Source organism: Mycena indigotica (assembly GCF_014461135.1).
Source record: "Mycena indigotica strain 171206Taipei chromosome Unknown Mind.scaff0012, whole genome shotgun sequence".
In the NCBI taxonomy this organism is placed as follows: Eukaryota; Fungi; Basidiomycota; class Agaricomycetes; order Agaricales; family Mycenaceae; genus Mycena; species Mycena indigotica.
The window spans coordinates 1,365,052-1,388,071 of record NW_023503011.1 but is presented as its reverse complement, the minus strand read 5'-3'; the positions used below and the strand labels follow the sequence as shown (position 1 = coordinate 1,388,071).

The 23,020-nt window shown below is 52.3% G+C and overlaps 3 protein-coding genes across 3 annotated transcripts; 1 reads left to right on the top strand and 2 right to left on the bottom strand.

Annotated features, from left to right (window-relative positions):
* Window positions 1–5,424: 5,424 nt before the first annotated feature.
* Window positions 5,425–9,276, bottom strand: MIND_01236300 (uncharacterized protein; the record flags this gene model as incomplete). The annotated part of the gene is made up of 20 exons (XM_037368857.1): window positions 5,425–5,646; window positions 5,691–5,984; window positions 6,030–6,568; window positions 6,617–6,816; window positions 7,279–7,397; window positions 7,444–7,564; window positions 7,615–7,622; window positions 7,672–7,682; window positions 7,747–7,788; window positions 7,840–7,876; window positions 7,929–7,981; window positions 8,028–8,059; window positions 8,110–8,159; window positions 8,264–8,278; window positions 8,331–8,373; window positions 8,431–8,603; window positions 8,648–8,800; window positions 8,851–8,893; window positions 8,945–9,213; window positions 9,262–9,276. The coding sequence occupies 20 exons, from the start codon at window positions 9,274–9,276 to the stop codon at window positions 5,425–5,427; spliced, it is 2,439 nt and encodes an 812-aa protein (XP_037214825.1).
* A 2,074-nt stretch (window positions 9,277–11,350) lies between these two features.
* MIND_01236200 (uncharacterized protein) lies at window positions 11,351–11,964 on the top strand (the record flags this gene model as incomplete). Its single annotated transcript, XM_037368856.1, has 5 exons — window positions 11,351–11,502; window positions 11,551–11,617; window positions 11,669–11,762; window positions 11,816–11,860; window positions 11,909–11,964. Exons 1-5 carry the CDS (start codon window positions 11,378–11,380, stop codon window positions 11,962–11,964), a joined length of 387 nt encoding a protein of 128 aa, XP_037214824.1. The 5' UTR covers window positions 11,351–11,377.
* Window positions 11,965–14,598: 2,634 nt separating this feature from the next.
* Window positions 14,599–15,773, bottom strand: MIND_01236100 (uncharacterized protein; the record flags this gene model as incomplete). Its single annotated transcript, XM_037368855.1, has 3 exons — window positions 14,599–14,820; window positions 14,865–15,161; window positions 15,207–15,773. The coding sequence occupies 3 exons, from the start codon at window positions 15,771–15,773 to the stop codon at window positions 14,599–14,601; spliced, it is 1,086 nt and encodes a 361-aa protein (XP_037214823.1).
* Window positions 15,774–23,020: the final 7,247 nt, after the last annotated feature.

Below are 23,020 nucleotides of genomic sequence, written 5' to 3'. Positions count from 1 at the left end.
AGACAAGGGCGATGACAGACACTGGATGGCAGGCAAACTGGACGACGGTGAGTAACGCCGACGACGACGACGATGACCAACTCACCAGGAAGTAGTTCATCCCCAATGCCAACGATAACCCGACACTCGTCCAAGAGCACGCGAAGTCAACGACGAAAGCGAGAGCGAGAGCGAGAGCGAGAGAAGATGGGGGAGGGAAAGAGAGAGAGATGCGCGAGATTTGAAGGCCGTGCAGCCTTTTATAACCTCCGCCCGGTCCAGGCTGTGGAGCTCGCTTAGAGAACACGGCCCGTGTTTGCGACACTTCTCCAAAATGGACAGCTGTCCGTTTCTAAGGGATCAGCGGCGCATTCTGGGCGGCGGGGGACTTGTGCCGATTGCGACCCTTCTGGGCAAATGGTTACAGCTATTAATATATCTCTGCAGGACTCATTGTGCCTCGACCTCTTTGCGTGAAATGGACTCTTTTGCCTTTTGCTGCGTTGGATCGCGGGCGGCGATAAGGCTCGGGTGTCGCTGGGTAGGTAGACTCAAGAAAAATATAGAACTTCCCTGAATTGAGTTTGTCCCAAGGCCTGGAAAGTCACGAGTCCGAGTCGTACCGGTGCAATTGCCGGATTTGGATTGCAGCGTCAGTGGTGATGTTTCTGAAAAGCTGACGACTCGGGTTGAGGAAAATCCAGCGAGTCTGACACGACAAACGCGTCGTTTTCGCGGGAAATCTGCGGTTGAGGGGCATCAAAAAGGGAAATTTGACTAATTGATGAAGAAAAAGGATAGAAAGGTGGGAGGGCAAAACCAGCACACGGCAAGGCCAGCTTGAGCAGGAGACCATGAGTGCTTGAGCCAGTAGGGATTAGATCACGTCCACCCCCACGGCCTCGGCTATCAACCGCTGCCACCGTGGGCTGCTTCTCTTCCATGTAACCAGCACGGAGGACCCTGAGCATCATTTCGGTGAACCCTGAGTGCACTATCCGTGCTTCCATTCGTTTCCCTGACACTTTCATAACAGCTAAATTAAATATAGTTTGAATGCCGGTGGCCCGGGCCAGATGGTACGATTCTCATTCAAGTTCAACTCAGCCTGGGGCTTCATGCAACTCGCCTCACTGCGCCGAAGTTCCGCATGCATGGTACTTATTGCGTGCATCCATTGCTGACTCTATCAACCCCAAGTCGGCGACACTGATCATTTTCGGGTTCCTGCCAGTGACACGCCATCATGAATACTTGCTCCCCGTCGCTCATAGGCTGGCCAACGCGACCAACACCACCGACATTCCTAACGCATCATGTAATGCCGACTGTCCGCCGGTCGCCCCGTGTTAGCAACCACCATCATTTCCGCTGCGGATGACACGCCATCATTTTCTTGAACTATGCCGTCTTGGCAACCCGACAACAACTCCCTCGATGCCGCCATCCCTGAGAGTGGGCCCAAGGCAACCAACACCCCGGGTCTGTTATAAAAATACGGCGTCATTGCCGCCGCCGCCTTGGCAACCACCGCACCGCTTTATCAACGCTCGCTCCACCTGCCGCCATGTGTCTAAAAATAGTCTTCTTGCATGGCAGCTCTGTTCCTAGGGCCTCTGCTGGCGTAGTCGTTGGGACTCCCCTACTCTTGTGCTATTTCCACCTTGTTTCCACCAACTGACAACAAATCTAGCACTCACCACCAACCCTGACCGAGCACATGGCCGTGACAGCACGAATGATGATGAGAATGTGATGTCCGCGGGTGGACGTGATTTCCGGGCATCCATCATATCATCAACAAGGTCACGAGCCTGGACCCTGCTTGTCTTCACTCCACCACCATCCCTTCATGCGCGCCAACACCCTCGCGCATCCGCTCCGCTGGCAAGCATAGGATTGGTGAGCTCTCATCTGTTCACATTTCTCTCTTGCTGACGCCGACACAGGTGGTTGTCCGCCCGAGGCTGCCTTCGCCATCGCCATCTTGGTCCCAGAGCTGGCAGCGAGCAACACACGAGTACGTCTGCATCCCTCTAACCGTCCATATTCCTCTCTGACCCTCATTCCAGTGGCCCGCCGAGTTGCAGCTGGCTTCGCTCCTGCGCCACTGGCCCTTCCTCAACCCATTTTTTGACACCGACCTTCGATGGGGAAGCCAGGCCTTTGGTCGGACACTGACGTGGTTGTAAGTCCATTCAGTGCCTCCTGCATTGCCGTTGATGATGACCTGTTGCCAGCACATTGTTCTGCTGTCGCCGCCGCCGCCCCGGATCCTTGTTGCCCGCCCATCACCTCAAATACCCATGGTGAATGCGGGGAATCTATTCTCGGGTGCTTTTCACTGGTGAGTTGATGTACTACTGCTTCCCTTGCCGTTGTGACCTATCTCCAGTGCCGCGTTAGCACGATGGACATCAACTTTGAGGGGGAACCTCTGCTTGGATGCAGAGATGTTGTTTGTATGTCCATTTCGGCGCCATTTTATTATTGCTAATGAGACACTTCAACAGTACCTTGTCGTAGCTGCGTCGAGCCCTCGCCAGCGCTATCACGTCTTGCGTACACGTGGTGATGGCGCATCATTGTGCCGCATTAGGCGCTTACGTAAGCACATTTCTTGTTGTATCAGCGTTCACATCGGCTTACTTTTTCATTAGGCTTTGCTGCCAGGGGCCTGCGATGTCATGCTGCTCTGCGCTCAAGTGAGTATTGATATATGTTCTTATGAATGCTCACTGATCTTCGGTCAGCTTGGAGTCTGTTCGAATCACTTTGCGCTCACGCATGCCGTGATCCGGATCAATGATATCATCAATTATTGATGGTATTATTTGGGTGTGTTTTGGCCCTTTATTTTCGGGATTCAAAGCTTACTTTCTCGCAGGGTCAAGCCGCCGGAGGCCTATGTCCCGCCCGGCTATCAACTTTCTCGGCACCGTGGTTCACCCAGAGTTGTTGCCCCGTGCTGCCATTGCGGCCATAATGACGTCCCGACTGCTGGCATAGTGATGTCATGTCCTATCACTCAGTGGCTGCCGCATCGGCTGTCCACCATCGCCTGGCCGAGCTTGACCTTGCCCTGTTTTTTTTCTTGGACCTGCCGTGCACTGGATCACTGATCCCATCATTTGATGGTATTTTTGGGTGCGTTTTTACTGTTTTATTTTGGGATTCAACACTGACTTTTTTCCAGGGTCGAGCCGCCGGAGGCGCGCGTCCCGCCCGGCCATCAAAGTTCTCGACACCATGGGTTGACCATGGTCGTGACCCGAGCCCAGTGTCCTCCCGATCCGGCGTCGCCTCCCAACATCACCACCCTCTCTGATGTGCCGTCCGCGGCATCCCCACTGCCCTCTCATCCCGACACACGACACTCCCCGACACGGCCTCGCAGCCCTCGCTGCTCACATCATCCGACGCGGCTTCACTTCATGCCCAGACCGGGCTGCTCCCCTCGCATCCCGCTCCCTGTCGTGACAGCTTGACTGCACTCTTGTCTGATCCCAGACGACGCGCTCTTCTGTCTCAGCCTCCCTGCCAACCTCAAAGCCACTGATCCCAGCCTAGTGTCGCCCGCGTTCCGTCTCCTCCCGGCCAACGTGGTGGTGTGCTTTCGCCACCCTCGGCATCTCTGCCACCCTCACTTCCTTCTCACGGCACTCTCTGTCGAAGGCTCGCCGGCGCTTCATTTCCTCACGACGTGCTCATCCGTCTCGGCACGAACCATCCTATCCGAAGGCCATGCTCTGCCATCCCATGGATTCCCAGCCGCTGTCATGGCATGTTCCCTGCCGCTGCCCACCCGCATCTTTCCCCGACGTCGGCATTGGTCCTTGCGGGCTGCCGGTTACATTGGTGTTTCGGGCCCCACACAGCCGCGGTTCTCCGAGTCGGACATACGCCGGATGCCGACATCCCTCGCCGCTGCTGCACGCATCACAACCTCGATATCGGCTTGCTCGGCGCTCGCTGGCCTTGGTCTGGCCAGACCCACTTGCTCCGTCCACCTCTCCTCTTGCCATTGTCATTTATCGCCCAGCGCTGATCTTGCTACGCCGGCATCAAGCTCTACTTAGCCTTTGACATCGCATCGTGGCATAGCGCCTCGCGTTCGCGCCACTGCCGTCTTGCCCCTCTTTATGCGGCTTGACGGGTTGTGTCCGGCCTTCGCCATCCCCGGCCCATCCCGCCTTCGCCGATATATACCGCTTTTCGCCCTTCCGCTGGTTTTGATGGACACATTGGAGGTACATTTTGGGCTCATTCTGCGCAATTCAAAGCTCATTTTTTTGCAGGTCCGAGCCGCCGGAGGCATGCAAACGGGACGACGAGCAGGGCAACCGGCGCAGTGGAGCCCACTGTGCTGCCGCGCTGGAGTTGGATTTGAAGGAGCTGGAGGGAATGCGCTCAGTTTGATGGCGTCAAACGCGTCGCGTCGCGTGCTTAATTAGCGTGTCTGGAAGCACTTAGTGAAATGCATGACTTTGTACCCTACCAATGCCTGCCCGAAGAGCCCGAGAAGGACTCTGCCTTATGCGCGCCCGAGACAGCCCCGAGATGGCCCGAAACAGCCCCGATAATCCAAAATTTCTCCCCCACTAGAGTTTACCTCGTGACTTTCTTGAGGTCCGTGCACGCAGCCAAAGCACTATATTAGAGGGGCTCTCGCTCGCGCGACTTGGCGAGCGAGCGCGACTTAGCGTTGGAGCGAGGCGTGCAAGCGGGGGTATGGTCTGACATGAGAAATTTTTTAATTAATCAAACTGGGTGTGCGGACACGGCGCGCAGCCCATCCAGTCCCCTGAGACGCGCGCAGACAAGACGTGGAACCAGATATTCGCCGCCGCGCAGTTCCAGGCGGCGCTGGACCGGCTGCCCGCGCTGCGAGAACTCCACATCTCCACCATCGTCTGGCCTACCAACGCGTGCGTACTTGATGCGTTCTCTTTGAAAGTGGACATTCATTACTTGAGTAGCCATGACATTCGATATAGCACGTTCGTACGGTGGTCGGACGCCCTGCGACAGCGAAAGTCACCGATTCAGATCTTGGACGCGAACGGGAAAGGGTGGATTCCCCGGTTAAAATAGTCAATATTCCAGACCTAATGCTATCAATAGAAGGCTTTTCGCCTACTTATATGTTTACTGCACAGCAGCGACAACCCTCTCTAACAATGGTCTTCTTACCCTCAGGCTGGGCTGCACTTTCTTGTAGCTCCTTTCTGGAATTCTTTGGTCACCGACTCACCGTGGGCCCGGCGTCCCAGCTGGATCCTCGGCCGCCTATCTAAGTCTTGTTTGAAATTCAAATTATTCAATGGAGTGTTTTATTGATAAGTCGTCTTTTTATTTCAATTACACACATTGTACAAAAACTTGTTGTTAGCAAGGATGGTACCAAGGTCGTTCTGAGCTTTACGAACAACGCCTTCGCGCAACCTACGTGGAATCGGGGTCGAAGTTGGGCAGCTTGACATCACCGGGAATGCCCTTGATAATTTTCTTGCAGGCGGCGCACGCCCCGGGGACCGTGGTGTGGCATGTGTCCGGCCCGAGCGGCGTCTGCATCCGGAGACGACCGGCGATTAAGAGTGGCGCGAGGCTGAGGGGCGCGTCGCCGATGTAGCAGTTGGGCACGAACAACTCCGGGTTAGACGCGGCCTTGAAAGCGATCAGTAGAATGTTACTACCGAGCGACAACGCACCAGTAAGCCAAAGAACGCATAGTTCTGCGGATTGCGCGCCTTCTGGTCCTTGGACAACTCGTGCATAATTTGCTGGAAGCCGTGCGCGCGCCCGGTGCCGCCCTTCTCATCGACAAGGTGGTCTGTTGCAGGGTTGTCCATCAGCGGATCAGCGTGTTGCACCTCATGAACGATCGTGAAAGCGAGTGGCGGCGCGGGGACCGACAGCGTGCCGACTTGCTTCACGGGGAAGCCGTCTTGGATCTGGCCAGACGCCTTCACGCGCGCGGCAGCGACTGTGTACGATTCCGTGTTCTGTCAACCAATGAGTCGCCACCGCGACAAGGGCAAGAAACGCACCGCAAGCCCTGTCGGCGACAGCCGGATGAGGTTGAGAACTGACTTCTGCCGGCCGATGTTCTGGGTGTTCGCATATGCAGAGGTTGCCTTCGGGGCCGTCGGTGGAATGCACGTGAAGATAAGATCCGTCTTGCTGTTTTCATATTTCTTTGTCGACGTGATTTCGTCCGCCGTGCCGAGCCTGAGCACGAAGGAGAAGTGCTTGGTGATGATTGCGGGGTCGACCGTGGAGCCGCCGAAGATCCAGAAGAACCCGTTACTCTTGTTCATGTCCTTCGGCTTCAGCAGCGCTATCGCACCAGTCGCCATGTTGCGCGCGTCGACGATGCCATTGCGGATAGCCGTCACCTGCGCAGGGGAGCATTTCTCGTCGTCGAAGTTCCCGTTGAGCGGATTCGGCGGAGTACCCGCGAGGATGTGGATGTTGACCGCCTGAATCGCCGAGGAGAGGTCGAGCGGCGGTTCAGCAGCGGGAGGGAGACTGAGGGAGAACGAGAGCAGGAAGCTGATGACTGAGTGTGCAATCGTGCGCGCATCGTCTACGTTCCCGTCAGCGCAGTCAGTCAACGAGAAGGGGGGATGCGCACTGGCACCGACGCGACGAATGTTCTCCGGGTACAACAAGGCGACAGCTTCGAAGATCTGTTGCTCCAGCTCCGGCGGGAAGCGCGGCGTCGAGAGGATGCGAAGGACCCGAGACGATGCAGGCGCCGCGCGACGAGCCCCAGAACCACGATTGCATTCAACACTCTCTGCGTACACCGGTAAGAGAAGACCCCGAGGAGGCCTAGACCCGCCACAGCCACACCCCGGTACGGTCTTTCCCCGCGCCAACCACACAGCATCATGATTCGCGGCCGACGACGTGAGCGGGGGCAAGTGAGCGCACCCGAGCCGCGCCAGCACAACACACGCGGGCGGGGAATGGCAGCCTAAGGTGGGGAGAGAAGCGGAAGAAGGAGACCGGAGACAGCGTGAGCGAGCGTGACGTGGCACACGTGTTCGCTTATTTCGCTTATTCGCTTGTGTCCTTCTCCTTCTCCCTCTCCCGCGCTCGTCTACTGACCGACTTGCCCGCCCCGCCCCCGCTCACCGTTCGGCCCCGGCCCGTGCCAGTGCTACGGCCCCAAGGCAAGCGGCTCATGCTGCCGCAAACGTAAATGGCACGCCGCGGCCGCCAACGCACACGCCAAACCTATCTAACGCGGGAGACACTATCTACGTCGACCAACCGTCCCGCTCAACACACCCGAAGCCGCCTAAGCCGCCTCCCGCACCCACTGCGCAGGTCCAGCCGCAAAGGCCGTCAGTGGCCGTGACATCTCCGATGATGGCTGTACCTGCGAGGCCGTTCACGGCAAACTCGCGCTGGGAGGGCCAGTCAGCTTTGTCGAGGGCGGGAATAAGCGAGCACCTTGGGGCTGCCGTGGATCCGGACAGCAAGCCGTAAGAACGCGCCGGCAAGCACAGCAGCACCGGCACAAAAGAAGTCTGCGCAGTGGCCGAGTTTCAAGGGCGGAAAACGGCAAAGAGGGCTAAGAAACTCGTAAGCCCAACAAGAGATCGGTCGCAAGGGAACGCTGACCCCACCGTCTAGGCAGCACACCGTCGTATTTAACGATGAGCGGACAACTGAACGCACGAGCGGGAATGCTTTGAGGGACACGATAAACAAGTTAGTGAGCAACAAACAATGCGCGCAACCGCGCAGACTCACCAACGGCAAACGGGGCATGCAAGCAACGGGGAGAGAAGCGGGCTACATGGAACAGTCAGCACAAATATCCAATGTGCGGGGATAACCACTCACCTTCGCTGATAGCGTCAACGCCGGCGACAATGGCACTCTGAGCAAGAACCATAAGCACACGAGCATGAAACACGATAGTGATGACGCACCTTTCGCCAGGACTTTGGGCGGAAACGGCGAGAAGGTCGTCTACGACGCATTACTAATGAATAGTCAGCAGGTTATGGACAACGAGGAGGCTAACCCACCAGGATCGACGTTGACGACAGCACTCGAAGGCCTGGCAACAACGGTAAGCACACGAGCAGAACGACCAAGGTCATGACTCACCTTTGGCCAGCACGTTGGGTGGAAACACGGGAAGCGTCGGCGAAACATGGCTAAATGGATAGTCTCCAAGCTGATGGACAGCAAAAAGCACCACAAAACCAGTCCCCAAGGGCGCCTCCAACAACTTGAAGCAGGGAAACGGTCAGCGGAGAACACTACAAGCAGAGATCTACGACGAACGATAAGCATGTGTATTCCCATGGGTGAAGCTAACCACGCACCTCCAAGGTCCACGACTCGACGTCGACGACAGCATTCCAAGACCTGGTAACGACTCGGATGGTAAGCACACAAGCAAGAACTATGAAGGCCACGACTCACCTTTGACCAGCACTCGGGAAGAGACTCCAAACCATTGGCAGCGAGAAGCTCGTCGACGAAGCGGGCAGAAGCTTCGATGAGCGCCATCCACCGACGGGGAGCGGCAGCGAGGGTGATGAACTACTCGACAAGGGCGCCTCCAACAAGCGTCGATGTCCACGTTGACGACACCGCTAACGACGGTAAGCACACGAGCAAGACGAAGGTGTTCACTCACCAAAGCATCAGTCGGCGGAAACAGCGAGGACGAGGCGAGCGCAGCGACGTGAACCGACGGGCAACGGAGGGCAGCGCCAGCGATGGCAAGGGTCAGGGAGAGTAAGCGTGGGACGAGAGATTCGGCGCTTGGGTGCGAAGACCCGAGCACGTGCTAAAGGTCAACCACTTCTCGCTTCTCCCCCCGCTCGCAAGTCGCAATACTGCCCGCGGGCCTATCTCCACGTTGATGATAGCCCTCCAAAGGCTGGTCCCGACCGTAAGCACGCGAGCACGAACCACGGAGGACATCACTCACCGAGAATAGTCTCCGAAAGGGGGGCAGACCAGCGAGAAGCTCGTCAACGAAGCCGCCAGCGGCTTCCATAAGCGACATCCACCGACGGGCCACGGGCAAGCAGCGCCAGCGGGGGCAGGCGCTATAGATCGAGAGGTACAACGGGACGGACGGTCTAGCGAGGTGAGGCTGGGCGCTGTGAAGAGATAAGCGAGCAAAACGCCAAATGGAAGGAATCCGAAGGATGACTTTGAGACAAGGGCGATGACAGACACTGGATGGCAGGCAAACTGGACGACGGTGAGTAACGCCGACGACGACGACGATGACCAACTCACCAGGAAGTAGTTCATCCCCAATGCCAACGATAACCCGACACTCGTCCAAGAGCACGCGAAGTCAACGACGAAAGCGAGAGCGAGAGCGAGAGCGAGAGAAGATGGGGGAGGGAAAGAGAGAGAGATGCGCGAGATTTGAAGGCCGTGCAGCCTTTTATAACCTCCGCCCGGTCCAGGCTGTGGAGCTCGCTTAGAGAACACGGCCCGTGTTTGCGACACTTCTCCAAAATGGACAGCTGTCCGTTTCTAAGGGATCAGCGGCGCATTCTGGGCGGCGGGGGACTTGTGCCGATTGCGACCCTTCTGGGCAAATGGTTACAGCTATTAATATATCTCTGCAGGACTCATTGTGCCTCGACCTCTTTGCGTGAAATGGACTCTTTTGCCTTTTGCTGCGTTGGATCGCGGGCGGCGATAAGGCTCGGGTGTCGCTGGGTAGGTAGACTCAAGAAAAATATAGAACTTCCCTGAATTGAGTTTGTCCCAAGGCCTGGAAAGTCACGAGTCCGAGTCGTACCGGTGCAATTGCCGGATTTGGATTGCAGCGTCAGTGGTGATGTTTCTGAAAAGCTGACGACTCGGGTTGAGGAAAATCCAGCGAGTCTGACACGACAAACGCGTCGTTTTCGCGGGAAATCTGCGGTTGAGGGGCATCAAAAAGGGAAATTTGACTAATTGATGAAGAAAAAGGATAGAAAGGTGGGAGGGCAAAACCAGCACACGGCAAGGCCAGCTTGAGCAGGAGACCATGAGTGCTTGAGCCAGTAGGGATTAGATCACGTCCACCCCCACGGCCTCGGCTATCAACCGCTGCCACCGTGGGCTGCTTCTCTTCCATGTAACCAGCACGGAGGACCCTGAGCATCATTTCGGTGAACCCTGAGTGCACTATCCGTGCTTCCATTCGTTTCCCTGACACTTTCATAACAGCTAAATTAAATATAGTTTGAATGCCGGTGGCCCGGGCCAGATGGTACGATTCTCATTCAAGTTCAACTCAGCCTGGGGCTTCATGCAACTCGCCTCACTGCGCCGAAGTTCCGCATGCATGGTACTTATTGCGTGCATCCATTGCTGACTCTATCAACCCCAAGTCGGCGACACTGATCATTTTCGGGTTCCTGCCAGTGACACGCCATCATGAATACTTGCTCCCCGTCGCTCATAGGCTGGCCAACGCGACCAACACCACCGACATTCCTAACGCATCATGTAATGCCGACTGTCCGCCGGTCGCCCCGTGTTAGCAACCACCATCATTTCCGCTGCGGATGACACGCCATCATTTTCTTGAACTATGCCGTCTTGGCAACCCGACAACAACTCCCTCGATGCCGCCATCCCTGAGAGTGGGCCCAAGGCAACCAACACCCCGGGTCTGTTATAAAAATACGGCGTCATTGCCGCCGCCGCCTTGGCAACCACCGCACCGCTTTATCAACGCTCGCTCCACCTGCCGCCATGTGTCTAAAAATAGTCTTCTTGCATGGCAGCTCTGTTCCTAGGGCCTCTGCTGGCGTAGTCGTTGGGACTCCCCTACTCTTGTGCTATTTCCACCTTGTTTCCACCAACTGACAACAAATCTAGCACTCACCACCAACCCTGACCGAGCACATGGCCGTGACAGCACGAATGATGATGAGAATGTGATGTCCGCGGGTGGACGTGATTTCCGGGCATCCATCATATCATCAACAAGGTCACGAGCCTGGACCCTGCTTGTCTTCACTCCACCACCATCCCTTCATGCGCGCCAACACCCTCGCGCATCCGCTCCGCTGGCAAGCATAGGATTGGTGAGCTCTCATCTGTTCACATTTCTCTCTTGCTGACGCCGACACAGGTGGTTGTCCGCCCGAGGCTGCCTTCGCCATCGCCATCTTGGTCCCAGAGCTGGCAGCGAGCAACACACGAGTACGTCTGCATCCCTCTAACCGTCCATATTCCTCTCTGACCCTCATTCCAGTGGCCCGCCGAGTTGCAGCTGGCTTCGCTCCTGCGCCACTGGCCCTTCCTCAACCCATTTTTTGACACCGACCTTCGATGGGGAAGCCAGGCCTTTGGTCGGACACTGACGTGGTTGTAAGTCCATTCAGTGCCTCCTGCATTGCCGTTGATGATGACCTGTTGCCAGCACATTGTTCTGCTGTCGCCGCCGCCGCCCCGGATCCTTGTTGCCCGCCCATCACCTCAAATACCCATGGTGAATGCGGGGAATCTATTCTCGGGTGCTTTTCACTGGTGAGTTGATGTACTACTGCTTCCCTTGCCGTTGTGACCTATCTCCAGTGCCGCGTTAGCACGATGGACATCAACTTTGAGGGGGAACCTCTGCTTGGATGCAGAGATGTTGTTTGTATGTCCATTTCGGCGCCATTTTATTATTGCTAATGAGACACTTCAACAGTACCTTGTCGTAGCTGCGTCGAGCCCTCGCCAGCGCTATCACGTCTTGCGTACACGTGGTGATGGCGCATCATTGTGCCGCATTAGGCGCTTACGTAAGCACATTTCTTGTTGTATCAGCGTTCACATCGGCTTACTTTTTCATTAGGCTTTGCTGCCAGGGGCCTGCGATGTCATGCTGCTCTGCGCTCAAGTGAGTATTGATATATGTTCTTATGAATGCTCACTGATCTTCGGTCAGCTTGGAGTCTGTTCGAATCACTTTGCGCTCACGCATGCCGTGATCCGGATCAATGATATCATCAATTATTGATGGTATTATTTGGGTGTGTTTTGGCCCTTTATTTTCGGGATTCAAAGCTTACTTTCTCGCAGGGTCAAGCCGCCGGAGGCCTATGTCCCGCCCGGCTATCAACTTTCTCGGCACCGTGGTTCACCCAGAGTTGTTGCCCCGTGCTGCCATTGCGGCCATAATGACGTCCCGACTGCTGGCATAGTGATGTCATGTCCTATCACTCAGTGGCTGCCGCATCGGCTGTCCACCATCGCCTGGCCGAGCTTGACCTTGCCCTGTTTTTTTTCTTGGACCTGCCGTGCACTGGATCACTGATCCCATCATTTGATGGTATTTTTGGGTGCGTTTTTACTGTTTTATTTTGGGATTCAACACTGACTTTTTTCCAGGGTCGAGCCGCCGGAGAGGCGCGCGTCCCGCCCGGCCATCAAAGTTCTCGACACCATGGGTTGACCATGGTCGTGACCCGAGCCCAGTGTCCTCCCGATCCGGCGTCGCCTCCCAACATCACCACCCTCTCTGATGTGCCGTCCGCGGCATCCCCACTGCCCTCTCATCCCGACACACGACACTCCCCGACACGGCCTCGCAGCCCTCGCTGCTCACATCATCCGACGCGGCTTCACTTCATGCCCAGACCGGGCTGCTCCCCTCGCATCCCGCTCCCTGTCGTGACAGCTTGACTGCACTCTTGTCTGATCCCAGACGACGCGCTCTTCTGTCTCAGCCTCCCTGCCAACCTCAAAGCCACTGATCCCAGCCTAGTGTCGCCCGGTTCCGTCTCCTCCCGGCCAACGTGGTGGTGTGCTTTCGCCACCCTCGGCATCTCTGCCACCCTCACTTCCTTCTCACGGCACTCTCTGTCGAAGGCTCGCCGGGCGCTTCATTTCCTCACGACGTGCTCATCCGTCTCGGCACGAACCATCCTATCCGAAGGCCATGCTCTGCCATCCCATGGATTCCCAGCCGCTGTCATGGCATGTTCCCTGCCGCTGCCCACCCGCATCTTTCCCCGACGTCGGCATTGGTCCTTGCGGGCTGCCGGTTACATTGGTGTTTCGGGCCCCACACAGCCGCGGTTCTCCGAGTCGGACATACGCCGGATGCCGACATCCCTCGCCGCTGCTGCACGCATCACAACCTCGATATCGGCTTGCTCGGCGCTCGCTGGCCTTGGTCTGGCCAGACCCACTTGCTCCGTCCACCTCTCCTCTTGCCATTGTCATTTATCGCCCAGCGCTGATCTTGCTACGCCGGCATCAAGCTCTACTTAGCCTTTGACATCGCATCGTGGCATAGCGCCTCGCGTTCGCGCCACTGCCGTCTTGCCCCTCTTTATGCGGCTTGACGGGTTGTGTCCGGCCTTCGCCATCCCCCGGCCCATCCCGCCTTCGCCGATATATACCGCTTTTCGCCCTTCCGCGCTGGTTTTGATGGACACATTGGAGGTACATTTTGGGCTCATTCTGCGCAATTCAAAGCTCATTTTTTTGCAGGTCCGAGCCGCCGGAGGCATGCAAACGGGACGACGAGCAGGGCAACCGGCGCAGTGGAGCCCACTGTGCTGCCGCGCTGGAGTTGGATTTGAAGGAGCTGGAGGGAATGCGCTCAGTTTGATGGCGTCAAACGCGTCGCGTCGCGTGCTTAATTAGCGTGTCTGGAAGCACTTAGTGAAATGCATGACTTTGTACCCTACCAATGCCTGCCCGAAGAGCCCGAGAAGGACTCTGCCTTATGCGCGCCCGAGACAGCCCCGAGATGGCCCGAAACAGCCCCGATAATCCAAAATTTCTCCCCCACTAGAGTTTACCTCGTGACTTTCTTGAGGTCCGTGCACGCAGCCAAAGCACTATATTAGAGGGGGCTCTCGCTCGCGCGACTTGGCGAGCGAGCGCGACTTAGCGTTGGAGCGAGGCGTGCAAGCGGGGGTATGGTCTGACATGAGAAATTTTTTAATTAATCAAACTGGGTGTGCGGACACGGCGCGCAGCCCATCCAGTCCCCTGAGACGCGCGCAGACAAGACGTGGAACCAGATATTCGCCGCCGCGCAGTTCCAGGCGGCGCTGGACCGGCTGCCCGCGCTGCGAGAACTCCACATCTCCACCATCGTCTGGCCTACCAACGCGTGCGTACTTGATGCGTTCTCTTTGAAAGTGGACATTCATTACTTGAGTAGCCATGACATTCGATATAGCACGTTCGTACGGTGGTCGGACGCCCTGCGACAGCGAAAGTCACCGATTCAGATCTTGGACGCGAACGGGAAAGGGTGGATTCCCCGGTTAAAATAGTCAATATTCCAGACCTAATGCTATCAATAGAAGGCTTTTCGCCTACTTATATGTTTACTGCACAGCAGCGACAACCCTCTCTAACAATGGTCTTCTTACCCTCAGGCTGGGCTGCACTTTCTTGTAGCTCCTTTCTGGAATTCTTTGGTCACCGTGGGCCCGGCGTCCCAGCTGGATCCTCGGCCGCCTATCTAAGTCTTGTTTGAAATTCAAATTATTCAATGGAGTGTTTTATTGATAAGTCGTCTTTTTATTTCAATTACACACATTGTACAAAAACTTGTTGTTAGCAAGGATGGTACCAAGGTCGTTCTGAGCTTTACGAACAACGCCTTCGCGCAACCTACGTGGAATCGGGGTCGAAGTTGGGCAGCTTGACATCACCGGGAATGCCCTTGATAATCTTCTTGCAGGCGGCGCACGCCCCGGGGACCGTGGTGTGGCATGTGTCCGGCCCGAGCGACGTCTGCATCCGGAGACGACCGGCGATTAAGAGTGGCGCGAGGCTGAGGGGCGCGTCGCCGATGTAGCAGTTGGGCACGAACAACTCCGGGTTAGACGCGGCCTTGAAAGCGATCAGTAGAATGTTACTACCGAGCGACAACGCACCAGTAAGCCAAAGAACGCATAGTTCTGCGGATTGCGCGCCTTCTGGTCCTTGGACAACTCGTGCATAATTTGCTGGAAGCCGTACGCGCGCGCGCCGGTCCCGCCCTTCTCATCGACAAGGTGGTCTGTTGCAGGGTTATCCATCAGCGGATCAGCGTGTTGCACCTCATGAACGATCGTGAAAGCGAGTGGCGGCGCGGGGACCGACAGCGTGCCGACTTGCTTCACGGGGAAGCCGTCTTGGATCTGGCCAGACGTCTTCACGCGCGCGGCAGCGATTGTGTACGATTCCGTGTTCTGTCAACCGATGAGCCGACACCGCGACAAGGGCAAGAAACGCACCGCAAGCCCTGTCGGCGACAGCCGGATGAGGTTGAGAACTGACTTCTGCCGGCCGATGTTCTGGGTGTTCGCATATGCAGAGGTTGCCTTCGGGGCCGTCGGTGGAATGCACGTGAAGATAAGATCCGTCTTGCTGTTTTCATATTTCTTTGTCGACGTGATTTCGTCCGCCGTGCCGAGCCTGAGCACGAAGGAGAAGTGCTTGGTGATGATTGCGGGGTCGACCGTGGAGCCGCCGAAGATCCAGAAGAACCCGTTACTCTTGTTCATGTCCTTCGGCTTCAGCAGCGCTATCGCACCAGTCGCCATGTTGCGCGCGTCGACGATGCCATTGCGGATAGCCGTCACCTGCGCAGGGGAGCATTTCTCGTCGTCGAAGTTCCCGTTGAGCGGATTCGGCGGAGTACCCGCGAGGATGTGGATGTTGACCGCCTGAATCGACGGGTCAAGGTTGCTGAATGCGGACAAGTCCAGCGAGGAGAGGTCGAGCGGCGGTTCAGCAGCGGGAGGGAGACTGAGGGAGAACGAGAGCAGGAAGCTGACGACTGAGTGTGCAATCGCGCGCATCGTCTACGTTCCCGTCAGCACAGTCAGTAAACCAGAAGGCAGGACTCGGACACGCACCGAGTAACACTGAAGACGCGAGCTGTCCCCCGGCCAGTTTTATACCCTAAAACTAATGCCGTCAGTCGAAGTGCGGATGGCCAGAAGAATGATTGGTGCACCATACAACATGCTCCGCGCCGTCACCCACACCGCATTGCCTACCCCGCATTGGCATTCGTCTGGCGTGCGATGTCGTCGGGAGCGCCAAGCGCCGGTTCTCCGTTGCTGAACCGAGAAAGACGCTGGCCGTGGCCAGCGGTGACATGTTAGCAGAATGCAGCATGACGTCCCTCCTCTTGCATGAAAGTAAGAGGTGAGAGTAAAAGAAAAGGTGACTCAGTCACGGTGAGTCACCCTTACATTGATTTGATTAGTGCATTCGCCGTGCGTTCGAGTACCACTGGCGGCAGATGATTGTTCGTTCTCTAGCTCCGAAGGCACAGCTAACCATCGTCTGCCAGATGGTCCGTCCCTCGATTTTGTGTTGATTTAATCTATTACAGGATGTCACCTAAACTCAGCTTCAAGTTGGAAACCTACTACTATTAGTAATTACCCCAATATGATATGTATATCCACAAGGCTAGTTGCTGCCAATTAGTGATGATAGCCGCAGTTGAGGAATATTCATATCTGTGACTATGAGAAATTAGGGTGAGAGGCTGTTCAGCCTGACTCAACATAATAATCTCTTTTGTTTTCCTAGTAATGAACTTCAATCTGCAAAAGCATCCTAAAGAAAATGTGCTGTGTGTACTGGAAATTTACTAGTACAATGCCAGGAAGTAAGCTCAGGGTCTTGATGCACATTTTAAAGCCTAAGTTAAGACACACTGTGTTGAAATAAGTGTTGATCCAAGGTGCCATGGGATCAAAACCAGCAATAAGTTTGCAATCACACTCTGGTTAGAGATCTTGTGCGTTAGGGCAAGCAATGCCCAACACTAAACTTGCTTTTAGTATATATACTACAATGAATATATCTAGTATATTCTACAGTGTTCTGAATGATATGTAAGCATACAGGTAGAAAGGCCTAGAAGATTCATGGTGAGTCACCCGTGACCTGTCAATCTTCGACAAAATGTCCTCTGTGATATGCCTGGTCACTTAATTAATAAAACTAGCACACTAGAGTTTCTACCAAAAAAATGGCTCTGATAGGGGGCAAGATTCTTATCAGGCACATAGGGTAGGGAGGGTACCCCCCCAGAAAACTTTTTGTATCTGAAAGATTTGAGCCTTATATAGGTGTAAAGCCACTGAAAATATAGTGTATACACTCTAATTTCTATGGTTCACAACCCTCATACTTATATCTATATACTTTCAGGCCCATAAGCTTGGATAGCCTACTCTGTCATAGGCCCATCATCAGGTAATTGATGAGAGGTGAACATGTTGAAAAGCCTAGTATATATGTTTAAAGGTTCCAGGTACATATATACCTACACATATCCACATACACATACATATTTTTTTTTGAAAAAAAGGTTTCATAAATACTGAATTTTTATCCTAATTTTGATCGCATCACTGGTCACATAACACACATCGCGGGAGGTCCCCCAAGAGTCAGGAAAAAGCTTTCCAATCCTATATCCATGTTTCAAGTCTTGAACCCCCCTTGGACTCTGAAGTAGGATTTATTTATGATAAATAGTGGATAAAAAGATGTATATTTTAACAACTTGGAGAGATACCAAATAAAAAGTTGACCCTCTCTCACCTGCTCCATCACAGGTCCATCAACACCCTCCCAATACTGTAGTATTTTACTCAGTTTGCATGTCATACATCACGGCTGATTTTATATGAATTTTCTTTGCATGTCACACAGATTAAAAGATGTCCAAAAAGGGGAATCTTTGGCATGTGCAGTAGCAGGCGCCAAGAGTTGGTTGATTAGGAAATAATTTGAATCAAAATTTTTATATTGAACGTCATACTAAAAATGGTATTCAAATTGAGTTAAACTAGGTAGAACCCGTGCTTTGCAATGGGGTAATGTTTTTGTTGCAGGTTGTATACATCCAGTCACCTGTGTGGTTCATATATCACTGTAGACTGTCCAGCTGGGCAGGGTGGACCTGACAAGCCACATGAAATTGTCCAACTCATAGAAATAAATAATTATCGTATAATGGAATGAATAATTTGAACAATCTTCAGAGGTATGAGATGTTTTTGGTCACCAAGTTAGGCCAACTGAGGCTCATCAATGAAACACTGTCACACATGATAATGTCACAGACTTATCATTAATACTGGAATTATGTTCATCAGCTGCTATAGCTACTTCTATGCAAAAGATGTGGACAATTGTCTATGGGTGTAATGCAAAAGATGTGGACAATGGCTTCTAAGTCACAAATGTTACATTTATTAAAAGAGTAATTATTTATTTGAGAGGCTTGTAGAGCCCTGTTAGTGATGGGATCAATGCCTTTTATATATTGTTTATAATGTGGAACCATTTTTGATAGAGATCAATTGTTTTGATGATTAGATGGTGTTACATCAATATGACATGTGATTACATCAATTTCCTTGCCCTGTATTGCAGACTGTTCCAAACTATATTACAAATCATTGGCCTGAAGAAAAGGTGATTCCTATCACCATATATGGTATTAGCTTAGTCATATCTATCAATTTGGCTCTTTAATTTAACATTTACTTTCCAGGCTTGTGACTCCTGGACAACTGTCCACATCTTTTGCATTACAGCTGTGGACAACTGTCCATATCTTTCTTGAAAGACTAGACAGGCTGGGGCCACGCCCCAGCTTCAAATATTGTTTCACAATTTTTTGCAGACTGAATCACCTGTTAATCCCACATATCCCTTGTAGTTAGAATGTATGCTACAGCGCGGTGTGCATTCTAACTACAAATGTTTCTGTAAATGGCCCAATGCTGCAATAAATAGAGTTTAAAGTTGCAATAAATGTAATAATTCTGGGACCTAAGACTTGAATGCTAAGTCGGCAACCTACGCTGCAATATCTACTATAAATACTAAGCTAACAGATCATTGAGGCTTGCCAAAAAAGGCAATTTCAGTTGAGAGGACTATAAGGCATGTAGACTGTAATATCTACTATCTCTGTGATATATTATGATTACATCATTGAAAGTTACCAAAAAAGGAAAGAGTTGGTATTGTATTACTATATGGCAGGATCTAGTACCTAAGTAACTATAAGATATGACACTGTTATATAACATCTTACTAAATTTGTGATATTATATGATACTATATGTATTGATGGTACTAGTTTTGTTACACAGTGTCATATGAGGTCACAATTGTCACATATCTGTGACCTCATATCTCTTAAAAAGGAAATTTTTGCCATTTGATGGGGAAATCATCAGAGAATGTCACACATTGTCACAAAATCAAAGTTGTATATTTTGACTATATAACCACCTTTTCTTTAAGTAACCCATGGTAGCAGCTCAATAAATGTGTGAGCACTAACCTATCACTAGCTTATGTATAACCGATAGGGCTCTATCTTTATAGCTACTTGAGCTAAAAGCATGAATCAAGTACTAGCAGAAAGGGTCTCAAAAGTACTATTGATTGATCAGATATGTTGATGATTATCATAGTATATAATTACTACATTGTCCCTTCGGTCCTGAAAAAGAGAATATCTGGTCCTTTTAAAATATAAGGTAGCTGACTTGTAAGTTTGCCTACTCTGACCTAAGGCTCTGATGTGTCCCTTCTTAATTCCCAGTGAATATGGCACTGATAATGCAATACATTTACTCATCAGTGGTATTGATCCCTATCACCCTTGCAAGATAAGCACAGATCTCCAGCTAGCCTTGGTGGATAAAGCTGGGAGAGAGTTCATTTGAAAGGTGTACCATCCATCTATCCTTCAGCCCTTGTCTCTGTATCATTCATTACCATTACCCTGAGCCATTCACTGCCAAGCATGTTAAAATACCAAGTTGAACAGTATTTTGCTGATATCTTAGGGCCACATGCATGGAATCTCATGATCTAAGTTGATCTGAGGCCATAGGATGGTCCACCATGCCTCCACTCATTTATAACCACACAGCAGGTGCTAGGGTGATTCAATTCCCAAAGACCTTAGGTGCTATATAGCACAGGATAGAGATGTGCTAGAGGGTCAGGGCCACCAGTTTCTGGGAGGTGGAGCATACCCTTACCAGTATATATCCTTAGATTTCCTCGAACCGCAGGGGTGATACCATGGTGAACCCATCATCTTTGTGGTAGATAACACTGATAATAGTACTGTGAGGGATCCAGAACAGATATAAGGTTGATTCAAGTGCTGGACAGGTTCATTTGGAGCCCTATACAATTCTAGGCTCAAGGCTTGCATCATACTTGAAATTAATTTCTGACCTGTTGTAATAGCGAAGGCACTCTCTTTTGCTCTATGCATACCTACCCTCTGTTCAGCTACCTGTAGCAACACATGCCACAACCACAATGCATTATAGTATGGAGTCCTACTAGACATCCAAATATCCTTATCTATGCATCTTAATGTCTGGTGCTCAGTCTATAGACCCCACCATTCATGTAAACCTGTTCTGCACTCAACTCACCTTGGAATATTGACCCCAATTCATCCTCTGGAAATATAGAGAGATCAATCAGAGTATGTGGGTATGTGTATACACCATATTTGTTGAGTTCTACATATTTGATCCCCAATCAAATCATAGATCATAGCTCCATTGCCAATATAATATATAGTAGTATTCATCAGTCTAATAGAGCATAACAGGATTTTCTGGACATAGTATGTGATGTAAGGCATACCATTTCATAGGGGGATCCCTCTACATGTTTCCCACCTTAATCCTATTAGGGGGCCCCTCACCTTCAAGTAGGTTATTAAGAGATTAGAGTGATAGAATTTATGCCATGTATACAGGTGCATGTGATATATAAAATTATGAGGGGTACACACAGCTACTATAAACATCTATTAGACCTGAACGCAACTTGGATCATGATTATCCATGCATTTCTCAGCAAGATATCAAGTGATCATTGTGCCTGATCCAATTTAAGACATGGAAACCAGGGGAAAAGTGGCATAATATTGGAGTATTAAGATATAGGACTATGATCACATCAGAACATCTAAAGCTTAAGTAAATAGCTACCTATCAGTACAACAATCATCTGAATTCATACAGATTTGGTGGACAAATTTCAGCATCAATAGATATGATGAATCATCATGAGATGGTATAGGTATACTAATAACATTATATTTTAAAGGGTACTGGTCTTAATATTCAGGTACCCTTAGTGGTGCTTCAATAACCTATGTGGGTTGTCTACATAGTAAAATATCACTGTATAAAGCATAGATCAGCTAATAATTGGCCAATGCAAATATTGCAGCGTAGGTTGCCGACTTACACCGGAGGCAAGACCCAGGACAGTAGGGCGCCTAGTGCCTGACAGGCACTAGGCGCCGTTTTCGGGGTCTCCCTCGTGTTGCCCTCGTTTTTCCCGGGGGTTCCAGCCCAAAAAATCAGCGGCAACGCGCAGGGACCCCGAAACCATGCCTGCAGTGCGCCTACTGCCTGTCAGGCACTAGGCGCCCTACTGCCTGGGTGTTTGCCTCCGGTGTTAGCATTCAAGTCTTAGGCCCCAGAATTATTATATTTATTGCAACTTTAAACTCTATTTATTGCAGCATTGGGCCATTTACAGAAACATTTGTAGTTAGAATGCACACCGCGCTGTAGTGTACATTCTAACTACAAGGGATATGTGGGATTAACAGGTGTGGCGGATGCGAGCTCTTATTGCACGACGTCGCTCATTCTCTTCCTCGACTACGTTGAAGGTGAGTGATATTGCGTATCGGGCCGGCGACGACTTTACGGGTTATGGGCAATGGAGATTCTGGATGGGGAGATTCTGGATATGAGAGAGGCGCAAAGAGCGAGCAGACGACGTACCAGGCATTTTTTTTCGGCAGCTTGAGATGGGAGTCGTAAAGAAAAAAGATGCTACCTTGTGACGGCTGACTGCGGAGAGCGTAAATGCTACCACGAGTCACGAAAATATATCGAGCAATGGTCGTGGGCCATCTATTTGTCGAGGGCGCGGCCACTAAACTTGCGCCGGTCAGAGCCGGGGCCGGCTTTCAACAACAAAATTACGGCGGGGCAAAGTTGCAGTGGGCGGCATGGGGTGAAAATTCCCCCAAGGCGACTATCGCTGACCCCCAAAAACTCGGCTAGCCTGCCAAGCGTCCTTCTCGGAGGAACCTAGTCGCCTCGGGGTTATCACGCACATCATGTGAAAATTTATCGCGCACGTCGCCCCATTTATAATTTGATGATTTGATTTCATTCACTGTCCTCTTCATGCCCCAACAGGCCATAACCGACTACTTCGTTGCTCGAAACCGGCCCCCCCAGGCGGTCGGCATTACTGCTCAAGCTGTAGTCACCGTGAGCTTCCCCCTCACTCACAGACTGCTGGGCTTACCTTATTTCAGGACGAACTAGCTCCAGCACTGGTGTCGAGAGGGGCCACTATACCGGGCGACATCGCCCTTGGCGAGTCGTACGTCTGCGACTCGGAGCTGATCCCGGTCGACTCCAAGTCACCTTTCCACCCCACGGTTTTACACCGTTTCCGCATTCGGTCTGACCAGTGGACGAACAACTCTGTTGACTGGACGCTTCGCGAGAGTAAACAGCGATCCCTCGGAAATACGCCCAAGGAATGTGCTTGGTGTTTCTCTCCGTTGCAAGACGTCGAGGCTTTATATCGCTGCTCATTCCGCGACAAATGCATGCATGGCTTGTATGCATGCAAAGGATGTATTTTAATCGTGCATGAGCGGCGTCCGGAGCATGGCTTTGTGGATGTGAGTCCTTCCTCTTGGCGGCAGTTGAACTAGCGCGACTGACGGGGAGCCTAGGTTTGGGTTGGGGACCGTTGGTGACTGTTGGTGCGAATTTCGGAGCTGGGCTATGTGTTCGTGGTGGGCCATATCAGCGACACGCTGACAGACGAGTGTGCCAATCCGTCGGGCGGAGACCACCGTTTCGACTCAGTCCTCGCGATGGGGATCTTTTGAATTGACTTCTCGCGTTTGCTTGTGTCCTCCACGCCCCAGGATTGCAGTCAGTTATGATATTGCTTGCCAGTACTCTGTGTCCTCATCACCAGC